A 15,689-nucleotide genomic window follows, 5' to 3' on the forward strand; every position below is an offset into this window, starting at 1 on the left:
ATGGAGTCCTCTGCATCAGAATCTTCATAAGTAGATAAGGGCAAATCCAGATCATCAAAAGATTCAGAAAAAACAGAATCCTGATCAGAAGATTCATAATCAACTTCAGTCCTAGGCCTCTTAGAAGGGGGGGGGGGGTTGGCTACCCCTGAATAGAGTTATTAGATCTTCAGCCATTCTTATCATTTGTTTTTTAAGCCTAGAGGCCTGGGCATCGCTTTTTTAGACATGGATCGAGATTTAGGCCTAAGTAAAGAAGGAGGCGTCAGTTTAATATGCAAGTCCGCAGGCCTGAATACACCCTCAGAAGCTAGTACCTGCACAGCAGCTCCGGACCCATCCAAGGTAGAAACATCCACGGGTTCCATAGTTGAAGCATCTCGCGGCATACCGGACTCCGAATGGGTCTCAGTAGAGGCCTGCGAATCAGAAATAGCGAGTATCAGGGGCTGCGAAAGTGCCTCACTGAGTACCAGCGAACTGGCAACTGGCCTAGGAGAAGCGTCGACGGCAGTTTTGGACCTCGGCAGCCTGTCTCTGTCTTTATCTTTGCATTTTTTTTTTGGAATCCCGGTAGTCGGATGGCTAACCGACGACATTTCTGGATAATTAGACCAAGAACCAAAATATTTAGAGGTGAAAATATACCAACGACGGATAGTGCGCTGATTAAATAAAGCACAAAACTGACAGCAAGGTACATCATGGTCAAGGCCTAGGCAAGGAATACAGTACGAATGAAAATCTTTATGAGGTAATTGCTTTCCACAAGTAATGCAATTATTAACTTTTACTGACATTGGTAAGGAGCAAGAAAAAGTTTCCCCAATGGGGTACTTAGCTTTAGTTGAAGACTTCGGTTCTGAAACTCGAAAACGAAAATTTTAGGAGTCGGCCAACCGGCACTTGCGAACTGCTTCTGCTTCGGGCACTGCACGGCAAGAAAGACTGATGTAATGGCATCAGCTGCATGTTTTATAGCCCTGACGACCTGACGTCATGGAAGAAGGGACTGCAACTGACGCAGGACCCAAGACTTTGTTAATCAGGCCGACTGAGGGCTACCTGCAAGCAGATAACCCAAATGTAATGACTGCAACAGTGAAACATGAAGAAGATCACAATGCATTATTTCACAACAACATATAGCTACTATCCAGGTTGTTGCACCTTGGGAGTTAAATACATATTCCATTTATGTGCCTTTCAAAACAGCAACATTTTTTTTAGCTTCAAGGGATTCCTCATACTCAATGTTTAAGAATTCTGTGGTAGCTGGAGATTCCAAGATGGCAGACATCCAGTAAACACCCTCTCCACGAAGCTCCTAACAAAAAACAATTTAACCTCATCAAAAGCCAACATTCAACAAGAAGAGGCAACTAATCTCAAGATAAATGAAGTCTACAATTGTATCTGTCTAAAAATCATTTTTTTTTTCTCAGCACCAACTGATGTAAATCGCTTAAATCAAATACTGGACAGCTCTGAGATTCCTGACCAGGTGTAAAGCCAGGCCACAAAGTTACTACACAACACCTGGATAAGAGAAATAGAAATCGGGAAATGGAACAACAGAAGATGTCTAAGGAATCAGAAACGGATACCATGGATATACAGACCATGAAGACAAAATTATCAGTAATAGCCTCCCCTTGAAAAGGAAACAGTGTCCAAGAGGCAGACAACATTCAAACAACAACAGGAATCAGTAAAAGCAAATCCAAAGCTAAAGCCCGGAACCAGCATCCAAATGGAGGAACTTAAGCAAGCTCCCCTACCACTCCAGACAGCAGTACAAAAATTCTCCAAACAGCTATTAAGTTTCGGTAACTCTGTCAACCAAATAGCAGAGCGGATGGACAAGACTGAAGCAAATACACTTGAAAATGAATTCCAGATAGGGAAACTTAAAGAGGAGCTTCGAGCCAAAAACACCACAATTTCAGAGATCCAACAAAAACTCGTAGACTTAGAGGCTAGAAGTCGACGCAATAATATTTTACTCAGGGGAGTTCCTAAAAAATATGATAATGGTCAACTCATGACAGTAACTAAACAAATATTTGCAAAATTACTTCAGACAGATGAAAATACTAATGAAATTGTAATTGAGAGAGCACACAGAGCTTTATGCAAAAAACAGGACTCTGATGTCCCAAGGCAGCTATATGTTAAACTCTTAAGCTATCAAGACACACAAAAAATACTCTTAGCAGCCAAACAAAAGCAACTGGTATGGAATGGATATAAAATCACTGTAGCACAAGACCTTCCTTTAGAAATTGAACAAAAATGGCAAATCACCCTATTGTGCTGAGCTTATCAAACGGAGAATAAAATTTCAGATGCGCTACCCAAACACTCTTATCTTCTACAATAATGACACCAGAATCTGTAAACTCACCCACTGATACAAAAACAGCATTCATTAAATTAATTGGTAAAGCTCCAGAATCCTGAAGTCCCTTTAGCATTGTAATAAAATCTTCTACACCAGATGGACTCCATTACTGTTTCCTTGTACACCCGTTGAGTGAAACAATCTAAATCTCAGAACTTTATTCCCTAAGAAACCGGAAATACACTCAGTAATATAATCTAGAAACTCAGGAACAGTAGTTTCAGATTCTGTTCACAGTAGGAGCAATGAAAGGTGACAACTTCCTGGATCGCCCTCAAATGTTTCCCTTTCACGCACCACCATCCCAGTGAAGCAGCAAGATGCGAATGAAGGAACTTCCAGGCAGTAGTATCCTTATTTTCTCATAAGATGAAAGACGAAGAAGATAACTTAGACAAATGCCAGCCTTTTCTGTTTCCTTTCATCTTAATCCACCGAGTCTTGTTCTGAAAACATTTGTACTCTAAGCCCAGACCATTAATGAAGCTGCGTATGAAGACTAGCCTCTTGAAGTTAACGGTACAATTCCTTTAGGTAGCCTTTTTTTTATGTCAGGCAAAGTTCTAACCTCAAGGCTCTATCTGAAACAGTACATTGTCAGCTCACAATGTAGTCTATTTAAAAGATTCTGGATAGCATTCTGTATAGCTTTGTGACTGTAAGTTTGAATCATTGTGCACTGCCAAGGGAAAAAAACAAATAATTTACTCTGCAAACCAGAAGTAAGCTAAGATTCCCACACTCTATGCGAATGTAAGAGGTGATATATCAGTTGCATTCAGCTCACTCATCACGAGCATTTATACAAAGTTCTTGTTGCTAACTTTATTTTTATCTTAGCAAAGACCAATTATTAACTGTTTGTTGGCATCTGTTTTTCGAAGATAGTTAGTCAGGTCAGATATAAGGAAGAAATAATAAGTGAGACATTGACAACGAAACATTTCTTTTTTAGATCACAGTTTATATTACTTTTATATTACTGGAAGTTTAAAAGTGATATGTTACTACACTGTCCCTTCATACTTAATGTCATCTTCTAAATTTTATCCCCCCCCCCCTTTTTTTTTGAAATATGCATGGTAACATTAATCCTATTACTTCCAAAGGCAAAATAACTGACTTATTAAATGATACTTAATCACTAAAGTGAATAAGCAATATAGTTCATATAGAAGTTAGGATTAAAAGTTCTGAGATATATAAGAAGTAAATACTGACTGTGACTCTGGTCTAAATTTCTCAATACCTGAATGTATTCAATTGAACAAAACAAGTGAGGGAAGGAACAGACAATTTTTGGTATTTTTGCTATATAACCTTTATGCTTATAATACAAGACTCTAGATTTATATTCTTGATACTGTCAGTGTTGCATACATATGATGGGGGTGAGGTAAGTATCTGTCTATCAAAGCTTTGTTTTTCTTTTAATTGTATTTTAACTATTCTATGAAATGGTGAATTATATGTAATGAGAAGATCTTAAATTTTGAGAATGTCATAGGTAACCCGAAACACTCAGTTGTTCCTGATATGTTTGCATTCGGATACAATAGACACTTTTAAGATGTTTCTAAATTCCCTGTAATGGAAATGATGCTGCTGTCAGTATAATTGAAATTATGATTGAGAATATGTCTTTATAAGCACCTACTAACAAACCTTAACCTAAGGGAGAGAGCCAAGCAAATTAAACTTAAAACTATTAGACTTCAATGCTAGATGGGCTATTAAGTCCAAGTTATCACATATCTTGATACTTACTCTCCCTTCTAGTTCATAGGTTGGTACTAGGCTATCGGCCCTAGGGCCTATACAAGCCTAGCCATAACAATTCCCTGGCTATTTCTTCCCACACTATTTACATACCTGGACCCCTGTCTAGCAGGACGACAGAAGTGATCCCCGGGGTGAATTTCCTTTCTCCCATCCAGTCATCAAGGTTCCTTTTGAAGAGGGCCAAAGAGGGGCTCTGCTTGACATGTATGGCAGTCTATTCCAGAGTCTGGGGAGTCTCTGGGTCAGGAACCTATCCCTCCAGCATGTTTTGTTTATTGTGATGACAAGGTTTAGATCCCTGGAACGTGTGACTCTGAGAGATTGGGATTTCTTTAAGTGTAGCATGTCCAACAGCTCTTGGTTTGAAATGGCCTTGTATGTTAAGCAGAGATCGCCTCGGAGTAGACGATATGCAACATAGTATAGCTGGAGGTTTTTAAGGTGGTTAGCATAGGGCATCTTTTAGGCCTGTGATAACACCACATACTTAAGCTTGGATATTATCAGCAGTTAAACTCTAATTATTGCAACTCTTAATTTTAAGATTCAGTGAGAGAAAAACACACTCTTTTATTTTGGCAACATCTTCAACTAGGAAGATTGTGGATTATAAGTAGGGTATAGGATGATGTATCTTAGAGTACACACACTGATGTATTATAGTTTTAGACAGGTTAGGGAGTTTGATCAGTTAAACTTAAACTTCATAGACTGCACTCCAATTCTAATAAACAGAATTTCACTATTAATTTAACCTATAGCCTTTTACATCCAAACCCTTCTGGAAATGGGAGTTAAGTGGATAGGCACAGGTTTAGTTAAGGAAGGGTTAGATGCTGTTAAGTTAAACTATAATTTTGGAAATAACAGAGGGAGGAACATCTGGGAACTTAAATACCAAAATTCTTTCACGGCAAGGAATGAAATGGTAGTCAATATTGCAACAATATGCTGGTTATATTTATGGCAACAGATCAACAAATATGGTTATCTAATAAGAAAGGTTAGTATGCACACATTTTATAAGTATAATAAACAGAAGAGAATGCAGGTCTCAATGATAGGTTCTGTGACAAAAATGTTAGTACCTAGATCACATCAAAATAAGCTAAATATGGACAATTAATTCATGGAATGTGAGGGGGCTGCAAGATAAGAAATAGAGAAAACTATTGATGCATTTAATATTTTGGTCAAAGGCTAATATTTCTTTCTTACAAGGCATTCATATGCTGGAGGATGACTGGAAGGGGGACACAAATAGGAAGTGGATAAAAAAACATCATTGCCTCTGGAGATAGTTCAAATTCCAAAGGAGTTGCTATCACAGTCAAAAAATCATTCCAAGATTCTATAATTAGAAGTTATGTACATACCATAACGTTCCATGTTAGTTGTCTTCTCTCACCTTCTTTCTTGCTGGATGGGTTCGGAGCTGATCCTCGGCTCCGACTCGGCACTTGCTAAGCTCGAGAACTCATTTTACCAGCTCGAGGCAACCCTATATCCCATGATGCAAGGCGTGACTACCTCAGATCTTGTTTGGTAGCTAGAAGAAAACCCTGCCAAAAAACACTTCTTCCCAAGGAAGAAGATTACTAAATGTTGGAGAAACTAGGCCGATAGCCACCAACAATAATGACTCTTCCTACTGGGAACTCTTGGAAAGAGTGACAACACCCCCAACAAAAGGAAGGTACAACCTCAAGATCAGTCCAGGCCAGGGGGAAGGAGGGAGGGACGCAAGAAAGAAGGCGAGAGAAGACAACTAACATGGAACGTTATGGTATGTACATAACTTCTAAATGTTAAGTTGTCAAACTCGCCTTCATTCTTGCTGGATGGGACCGCGTCCCTAGCACCTCTATCCTGGGTGGCTCAATGGAACAGACTCTTGAGAACTGTGGAACCAAACCTAGCCCTGTCCCTGGAGGCCAAGTCCAATTTGTAATGAGAGACAAAGGTGTGAGGAGTGGCCCAAGTGGCTGCTGCACAAATGGTGTCAATAGGTAGCCTATCCTGAAAGGCTGTGGATGTGGACAGGCTCCTGGTAGAATGTGCTTTTGGTTTTGAGGACAGTTGCTTGCCTCTAAGATGATAAACATAAGAAATGATAGAAGACAGCCATCTGGATAAGGTCACTTTAGAGACTGGGAGACCTTTTCTGTTCTCTGCATAAGAAAGGAATAGTTGATCAGATTTTCTGAATTGTTTAGTTCTGTCCAAATAATATCTGAGTTGACGATGGACATCTAAGCAATGAAGTTTTTGTTCAGCTTTGTCTGAATAATTAGGGAAAAAAAACTGGCAAATCAATATATTGGTTAAGATTCGTCTGGAAAGCAACTTTGGGCAAAAAAGATGGATTAGGTCTTAAAGATACACTATCATTGTGAAAAACCAAGTAAGGGGAACGGACACAGAGGGCCTGAAGTTCAGAAACCCTTCTAGCTGAAGTAACAGCCACCAAGAAAATTGTTTTCCAGGAAAGAAACTTTAAGGAGCATGTAGCAGCTGGTTCGAACGGGGGTAGAATCAAGGATGCCAGCATTAAGTTCAAATCCCACTGCGGAGGAGTATCTCTGATTGGAGGCTTCAGGAGAAATATACCTCTCAGAAAGGCTTTGCAAAGCTTGTGGGACATTATGTTTTGATCCGCTAAACCAACATGAAAATTAGAGATTGCTGCCAGTTGGACTTTAACTGTAGAAGAAGAAGACCCTGATTGAAAAATCTCTGCTAAGAAGTCCAAAACTGAATGCACTGGTGCAGTAAAGGGATCTATGTGGTTAGACTTTGCCCAGAAAGAAAAACCTTTCCACTTACTAGCATAAATCTTTCTGGTGGAGGACTTTAGATAAGCTACTATGATATTCCTAACGGGGTTAGAGATCATAGGAAGCCTGGCTAAGGAAGGAAGTGGAGCAACCAAGCAGTGAGGTTGAGAGAATGAATGGCCCGGTGCGGCTGACCTGACTGGTGGGTCAGAAGATCTGGAACTGGGTCCAGATGCCAAGGCTGCGCCAGGAGATGACGATGCAGGGACGGAAACCAAATTTGTCGAGGCCAGTAAGGGGCAATGAGGATCAACTTGGCTCTCAATACGGTAGCTTTCTGAATAACTTGTGGTATCAGTGGAAATGGAGGAAAGGCATACAGAAGTCCCCGGGGCCAATCCTGGGTTAGAGAGTCTCTCGGGGAATGGCCTGGTAGAGGAAAGAGGGTGAAGAAGTCCGGGCATTTGCTGTTTTGGGGTGTAGCAAAAAGGTCGCAGGAAGGGAAGCCCCACTTCTGAAAAATCTCGTCCACTACCGATTGCTTGAGAGACCACTCGTGTGGCATGAGAATAGCTCTGCTCAGTCTGTCCGCTAAGAGGTTGGATCTCCCGGGGATATGCGTTGCTATCAGAAAACGATGAGAGGAGATTGCCCATTGCCAAAGTCTGAGAGCTTCTCGACACAGTGGGTAGGACCTGGTCCCGCCCTGCTTGTTGATATACCAGACTACAGACATGTTGTCCGTCTGAACTGCAATAGTCCCTAAGGGAAGAAAGTCGCTGAGGGCTTGCAATGTTAAAAGCACTGCTCTGTTCTCTAGGACATTTATGTGCAGATGGTATTCTATGGGTTGCCAAGTCCCATGGACCATCCTGCTCTGATAATGCCCCCCCCACCCGATCAGAGAGGCATCCGAAGTGACTGTGGCAACCGGAACTGGGGGAACAAACAGTCGGCCCTGATGGAGCAGAGGAGAAGACATCCACCAGGTTAGATGACTCTTGCACGACTGTGTGACAAAAATCTCGTGACTCATGGGGAGCTGCTGGAATGACCACTGAGCGAACAACATCCACTGCAGAAGACGCATGTGGAAGCGGGCTAATGGCAGTAGAACAATGGCCGCAGCCATAAGACCCAGAACCTTCAAGACAAATTTGGCTCTGATCTTCTTGCTGAGTAATATGATCCGAACATACTTCTGAATGTCCAGAATTCTTTGTTTTGTGAGTCTGGCTGACAAACTGACGGTGTTTAATTCTGCGCCTATAAAGGTAATAGATTGGCAAGGCGACAGAGAAGATTTTTCGAAGTTTATTGAAATCCCCAATTGTTTGCAGGTTTGCAGAGTGTAGTCTCTGGCCTTGAGAAGTTGATGCCTGGTGGTGGCGGAGAGGAGCCAGTCGTCTAGATACGGAAACACCTGGAATCCTTGACGTCTCAGATGAGCCGTAAACCACTGCCATACATTTGGTAAACACTCTGGGGGCTGTAGTGAGGCCAAAGGGCAGGGCTCTGAATTGAAAATGACTGGACCCCAGCCGAAAGCGGAGAAACCTTCTGGAGCGCCTGTGAATCTTTATATGATAGTACGCATCCTGAAGGTCTATTGAGCACATCCAGTTGTCCTTGCCCAAAAAGGGTAGAATGGACTGAAGCGTGACCATCCGGAACCTTGCCTTCTTGATAAACTTGTTTAGTTTGCTGAGGTCTAAAATTGGTCTCCAATCTCCCGTCCTTTTGGGGACCAAAAAGAATCTTGAGTAAATGCCGGATCCTACTTGGTCTGCTGGCACTATTTGGACGGCTGTTTTTGCTAGGAGCTTTGATACCTCCTGCTTTGCCAATTCCCTTAGACCGGGTGAGATGTCTGGAAGGGATTGATGAGGAATGGGATACCTCTCGAAAGGGATATTGTAGCCCTCGGATATGATCGACTGTACCCATTTGTCTTGAGAGAGGGAACGCCAGGCTATTGGGTACAGCGACAATCTTCCCCCGACTGCCTCCAAGGGTGGACAGTCGGGCAACACCTCAGGGATGCTGGAAGGGTTTATCAGGGAGAGGCTCCCTGCTACCCTGATTCTGCGGACCCCCTCTGCCCCTAGGGCGGCGTCTATTATTATTACCCCCTCTGCCTCTGGGGGTAAACTGACCACGTGTGTCCTGCGTGACTCCTTGAGATTTACAGAACCACATTTTCCCTCCCTTCTGACCCTTTGGATAGGGTCTTGAAGGGGTGGAGAAATGGACTCCCACGGCAGAAAGGGTCTTGCCGCCGTCTTGTTCACATCTGGTCAATATATCCTTCACCTGAGGTCCGAACAAAGCCGAACCATCAAAGGGGGTATTGGTGAAGGACGCCTTAAAAGGGTCTGCAAAATTACAAAGCCGCATCCAGACCTGATGCCTAAGTGCCACTCCTGTGCCTGCGGCCCTACTCGCTCCATCGGCTGTATAAGAAATGAGCCGCATGGAGGAGTTAGTCAAAGAATTGAGGATTCCTAGCTGTGAGGCAATCTTTTCCTGAGCCCCAGTCGCTGAAGGATCCTGAACCACTTCACCTAGTTCCTTGAGAATGTCTCTCTGAAGTCTGGTAAAGTGACAAAGGTAGTTCAGCGAACGCATAGTAAAGGTCGCTGATGAAAACATCTGCTTGCCGTACCTATCCATGGTCCTAGAATCCTTGTTAGGAGGATGGACAGGCACAGAAGGATCAGCAAGTTCCTTCTTGGTGGCCGCCGCCAGCACCATAGCATCAACAGGGATGCCCTTAGAAAGAAACTGTTTGTCTGAAGGGGCTGTGATGAATTTGGAGGGCCTCCTAGGAACTGGTTCCACAGAATCCGGGGCTGCCCACGCCTTCCGAGCCACGACTTGCATGAGTGGGTCGAAAGGCGGAGACACCCAGGAGGTGGAGGGTCGAGATCCAAAAGCCTCCAGGTATACCGACTCATCCTCGGAGAGGTCAATGGAAGGCCAGTTCCCCCTCTGCTTAAGGAGTTCCAGGATGTCTGACAAGGAGACATCCTCAGAGGGGGACCATGGGGTGCCCTCCGACTCATCTAAGTCGGTATCTGATGTAGTAGACTCAGGGGAGTCTGTGTGCTTCCTCTTACACGTCCTCTTACGCGGGGGTTCTGCTGCAGGATCAGGAGAAACCTCGGAAGAGGAAGTTCTTCCAAATGGGGAAACCTGGGGTGATGGATCTCTGGGTCCGGGAGCAAGAGACTGGCAAGAGACATCAATAGGTACCGAAGATGGAGGAGCTAAAGGAATAGACCGTTGACCTAGCTCAGGGGCTAGGACACTCCTCATCACCTCGAAGGCTCCTCTCCCAGGGAGGCCAGAAGAATCCCGCTCCGAAGAAACAGGAATCCCCAGCCCCACCGAAAAAGAAGGCTCCGAAGCCGATGTCGGTGCCGAGCTCACCAATGCCGAAGCTCCAAGAGGGAGAGCAGGGTCGGACAAGGGTCCGATGCCACTCGCCCCCTTGGAGCCGACAAGGGAGAACCGACGACCGGATCCCTGCAAAGAAGGTCTCATGGAGGAGATCGGAGCCGAAGAAGTCGGAGCCGAAAGGGGAAGTATCGGCTCCGGCGCACCCACGGTCACCGTTCCGAGAAGCTCCGGCTCCGAACTCTGAAGGAGAGTCGGAGGAGGAAGTTCAGGGGGATGAGAAATAGCAGTCGTCTGTTGAGACGGGCTATGGAGCATTTGGGCTAGTGCCTGTGACTTCAACAGTCTGCTTACCACCCTCTCTAAATCGTGGTCTGACAGCCTGGAAGATCTTGAAGATCGGCTCCGATGGCTCTCCGACAGAAGAGGAGATCCCGGGCGAGCGATCGACTCCAGGAAGGAGACCGAGATCTCTTCCTGGATGGAGCCATCGGAGCCGACGACCCCTCGGCTCCAGATGGAGCCGAAGACTTATCGGCTCCAATACTGGATAAAGACACGTCGGCTCCAGCCGGAGCCGAAAAAGTAATGGGTATTTGTGTATCGGAGCCAGACGGAGCCGACACTACAACCTCCAAAGTGGAAAGATCGGCTCCGGCCGGAGCCGATCTCGACTCTGAAGGAGTCGGAGCCACAGCCGAAGGCTTGAGAACTACGGCCTGGGCCTTAGATGGCTTAGAGGGCTTAACCGACCCAGCCTTGGTCGGAGAACCCTCTGGCTTTAACAAGCCACGAAGAATCAGTTTGTTTCTTCGTTCCTGCAGGACTCTCTGGCTAAAGGAGTGACAAATAGCACAGGAGTCCTGCAGGTGTAAAGGCCCCAGGCAGTACACACAAGAAGTGTGACCGTCTGTCAGAGACATTTTCTGACAGCACGAGTCACACTTCTTGAAGCCTGAGACCTTCACTTCTTTAGACATAATTATGTCCAAAAATACACAGACACACAACAGTCACACAGTTAACCCACAAAAAACGCACAACACTAACCTGACAGGAATTAACTGAGAGGGAGGCTAAAGGCCTGAAGAAAGGAAATAAATCCTGACGTAAAAGAAGGGGAATATAGGGTAGGAGATTAGCTATAAGTATAAAAATATACCCAATAAATGACAAATAGGAAGATAAGGGAGAAAAAACCCTGACTAATCTTATGCAAATTGAAGCTTTACCTGAGCTGGTAAAAAGGAGACCTCTTCGCGAAGCGGCAAACGAGATCTGGGGTAGTCACGCCTTGCATCATGGGATATAGGGTTGCCTCGAGCTGGTAAAATGAGTTCTCGAGCTTAGCAAGTGCCGAGTCGGAGCCAAGGATCGGCTCCGAACCCATCCAGCAAGAATGAAGGCGAGTTTGACAACTTAACATCTGACTTTAAGTCCAATATAAATGGCAGATGGTGTTACTTTACAACACTGAATCCTAACCTATCGAAACCAGCTTTATTCCTTAACATATATGGCCATGCTCGAACCAACAAAACTTTATCTCTAAAATCCACAACCTACTATGTGAATTTACAGATCATTATTTCATAATGGGGAGGATTGGAACACAGTGATAAATCCTCACACTGATCACGCAAATAAATCAAACAAGTACAATCACCAATCTTCACTTGCTTTAGCTGACCTAGTCTCTGACTTCCTCCTCCTTGACCCTGTCTCCTTTAGGGAAGACTCACAGAAAGACAATTATTATACTTACTACTCCAAATGCCATAACTCTTGGGCTCGACTAGACCTTTTCTTAATCTCTGAAGAATACGCAAGAGGGAAGCTAAAATACTCTAGTGAACCTAGACATCTATCGGATCATTCAAAAATTATGATAGATATTAATTGCACTGACACACTGCCGACATCTAGACACAGCAGATGCAATTGGTCCCTAAATAATAAAATTCTTCTTAAATCTGAGGTCGTTAAAAATATTTCTGATATTCTAGCAGATTTCGATAGTAACCTTAACAATACTGATATTCCCCTTGATATACAATGGGCGGCATGTAAAGCAGCAATTAGAGGATTCCTGATTTAAAAATCATCCTACTTCCAGAAAGTGGGGAAACAAAAGGAGAACCACCTAATCAAGGAACGTAAAGACCTGGAAAGGAAATTACAAACAACCCAAGACCCTGACTTGGAAAAACAAGTAAGCAAAATACAAAACAAATTGTTCGATTTGCATCAACAAAATTACTCAATACAAGAATTAAAATATATAGCCAAAAATTCTGAAGGTGCACAAGTCTCATCCAGAACGCTTGCAAGAATAATAGATAATAAACAAGAAGCTTCTAGAATAACTCTTCTACAGTATCAGGACAGAATATTCAAAACAGATGAACAAATTATAGAAATATTTAAGGAAATCTATAATATGAACACTCAACAAACCTCTAAGTAGGGGAGTCCCAGGTGGTCTAGTGGTTAGGATTCGGCACTCTCACCGCCATGGCCCGGGTTCGATTCCAGGTCAGGGAAGCTTCAATGCTTTTTGAACCTATATATATGCACGCGTACACACACACACACACACACACACACAATATTTTTGCTTAGTCATCTAAGGAGGAGTCATGTGAACAAAAGTCAACTACTATGATCAATCAGGACAAAAGCCATATAATTAGCATGGAGCAGCGAAGCATGTACATTTAAATTTAAGTAATATTTTTTCCCTGAAAATTCAGTTTTTTTTTTTTTTTAATTTCATGAGGAAGAATATCCTGGAGCAATTTAGAAAAGGCTTTTTCAATAGAATATAGACTACAGGAGTTATGTAGAGTAGTCGGGCCTTCTTGGTTATGTAAATAATAGGTGGGATATATTACCTGGAACTTGCTGTTTAATAGCGGGCAGTAGGAGTCATTGCATCATCGGAAATAAAGGGAGTTAAGTGGGAATGAGGCCCTGGGTGTTACTGGGAGCCACTTTGCTCTGCCTATAATTAGACAATTACATTTTGTAGATGAGGAGAGACGTATACAATTATAAAATTAGATTTTGCAGTTTGTAAGAGGCCTGGGTTTGGGGAGAATGTAGTACTGTAACTGACAAAGCAAACTCTAACCTTGGGAGAAACACATTGAGGGCTAATGATTACCTCTTTGGTTAAAAGATGTGCTATTTTATAAGAAACCTTTAAACTGTGTTAGCACTTGATCAGTTTTGAGTTTCTGCTTGGAACTAGAAGGAGACAGTTTTGTCTAGTACTACTCTTAGGTATTATTAATGTGAGATCATGGCAGTGGTGTGTCCATGGGGTTGTCTATATGACGTTCATATCCTGTACTAAGTATTTATGGAGTTCCAAAGAGTATTGCAGTACTTTGTATGTGTTAGTTATAAGTAAGTTCCATAAACTGTTTATGTCTGATTAGAGCATGCTTATTTAAGGCTCAAAAAGATTTGTGGAGTTTAATGATCACAGAATCATCTGCATAAAGTAAAAAAACTTATTTGTGGCACATCCCATGATGAGTTAATGATGACGATTAAGGAGAAAAGCGGTGAATCTAGAACAGAACCTTATGAAAGGTCTTTGCAGAGGAGGTTGCAGCTACTGCAGGTATTCTTGATAGATTCTACAAAGATTATGTTATGGGGATAGTTGGAGGACCAATACAGGGCACTGTCTGAAAAGCTGCAGTTTGAGAATGTTTGAAGTAAAACAGAATGGTCCACAGTTTCACGTGCCCATGTTAGGTCAATAAATAAGCACCTGATAAATTACCTTGTTCCATATTTGTAAGCATTTGATTGGTAAGAAAGCTGATGGCTGTTATGGTACTGAATTTTGGCTGCAATTTATGTTGTTTATCTGATAATATGTCACAAAAGCATATATTTCAGTACTTGGTCATATACAATTTTCTCTAGAATTTTGGATAAGCAGCAGATATTTGCTATGCAATGTGATGTAGTAAGCCTTGTCCTGGTTTTCATTTGGTGGTTTGCTGCATGCTTGTCTGTGTTATTGAGTCCTTCTTTTCAATTATGTCAGACCTTGTCATGGGTTCATGAGTTTTCATAATGTGCAACAATTTAGGTGTGATACACGGATTTTGTTTTCCCAATCCATCAGAGCCACACACACTAAGGACCTAAACCTTGTCATCACAATGAACAACACATACTGGAGGGATAGGTTCCTGACCCAGAGACTCCCCATACTCTGGAATAGACTACCCATACATGTCAAGCAGAATGCCTCCTTGGCCCTCTTTAAAAGGAACCTTGATGACTGGATGGGAGATAGGAAATTTACCCTGCTAGACAGGGGTCCAGGGAATTAAATATTGTGGGAAGAAATAGCCAGGGAATTGTTATGGCTAGGCTTGTGTAGGCCCTAGGGCCGATAGCCTAGTACCAACCTATGAAGTATGAAGCTGAAACGTTTTAAAAAATCTTGAATTTCCCAAAATTACAGCTACCCAAGCAAATCTCTTATCAGCCTCAGTTAAACAACAAGAAATAATTGAGACAATCAAAAACTTAAAGTCAGGCAAAGCACCGGGTTCTGATGGATATACATCAGAACTTTATAAGACATTTAATCTGAGGATCTCTTTTAAAGGTCAAAGTAGCCAAAAGTCCAAAAGTTGCACTATTAAACAAATGAACGGACCCTCATGGCGCACAATAAAGCTCTCAAAGAGTAGAACCAATATGAATCAGTATAATATAATCTCTTTCATCGTCATACTGTTTTAGTTAATCAATTATGTCGTTATTAGATTGATGGCTGTTTTAGTATAAAAGGAGTTAATTGAGTCTCATACCCATATCTGAGGAAGTTATCTAAACAAAAATGTATTGGTTTTAATGTTTATGTAGATCGTTTATTTTATTTTATTTTGTATTAAAGTTGTTTTTTTGGTTCTATAGTCCGAGAGCTTTACTGTGCACCGTGAGGGTCTGCTCATTTGTTTAATACTTTTAAAGGTATTTAATTACATTAGAAATAATGGGATAAATGATCCCCACTTAAATAGCTCCAAAACAATACTGATTCCAAAAAATAAAATTGACAGAGTCAATCTCCACAATTATAGACAGATTGTTCTGATGAATGTAGACAACAGTATACTAACCTACCTTCTTGCAGAAAGACTAAAGAAGATCATGCCATCTATTATCTCTCAGGAACAGTCTGGATTCATGGCTAACAGACATACATGGGATAATACCCTATCCTTAGACTCTATGATCCAACTCACTAAGAAGGAAAAAAGTCCTAGATATACCTTAGTCTAGGAACGTGC

The 15,689-nt window shown here is 42.4% G+C and overlaps 1 protein-coding gene across 1 annotated transcript in view; it reads right to left on the reverse strand.

Moving 5' to 3' along the window:
- Nucleotides 1–1,195: 1,195 nt before the first annotated feature.
- AHI1 (Abelson helper integration site 1) overlaps nucleotides 1,196–15,689 on the reverse strand; it is a 2,471,520-nt gene continuing 2,457,026 nt past the window's right edge. The window contains exon 20 of the mRNA XM_044087109.1: nucleotides 1,196–1,327. Coding sequence (XP_043943044.1) covers nucleotides 1,196–1,327 — 132 coding nt within the window. The remainder of the gene's footprint in view (nucleotides 1,328–15,689) is intronic.

This window comes from Protopterus annectens, chromosome 1.part1 (assembly GCF_019279795.1).
Source record: "Protopterus annectens isolate FY-2018-M chromosome 1.part1, PAN1.0, whole genome shotgun sequence".
NCBI lineage: Eukaryota > Metazoa > Chordata > Ceratodontiformes > Protopteridae > Protopterus > Protopterus annectens.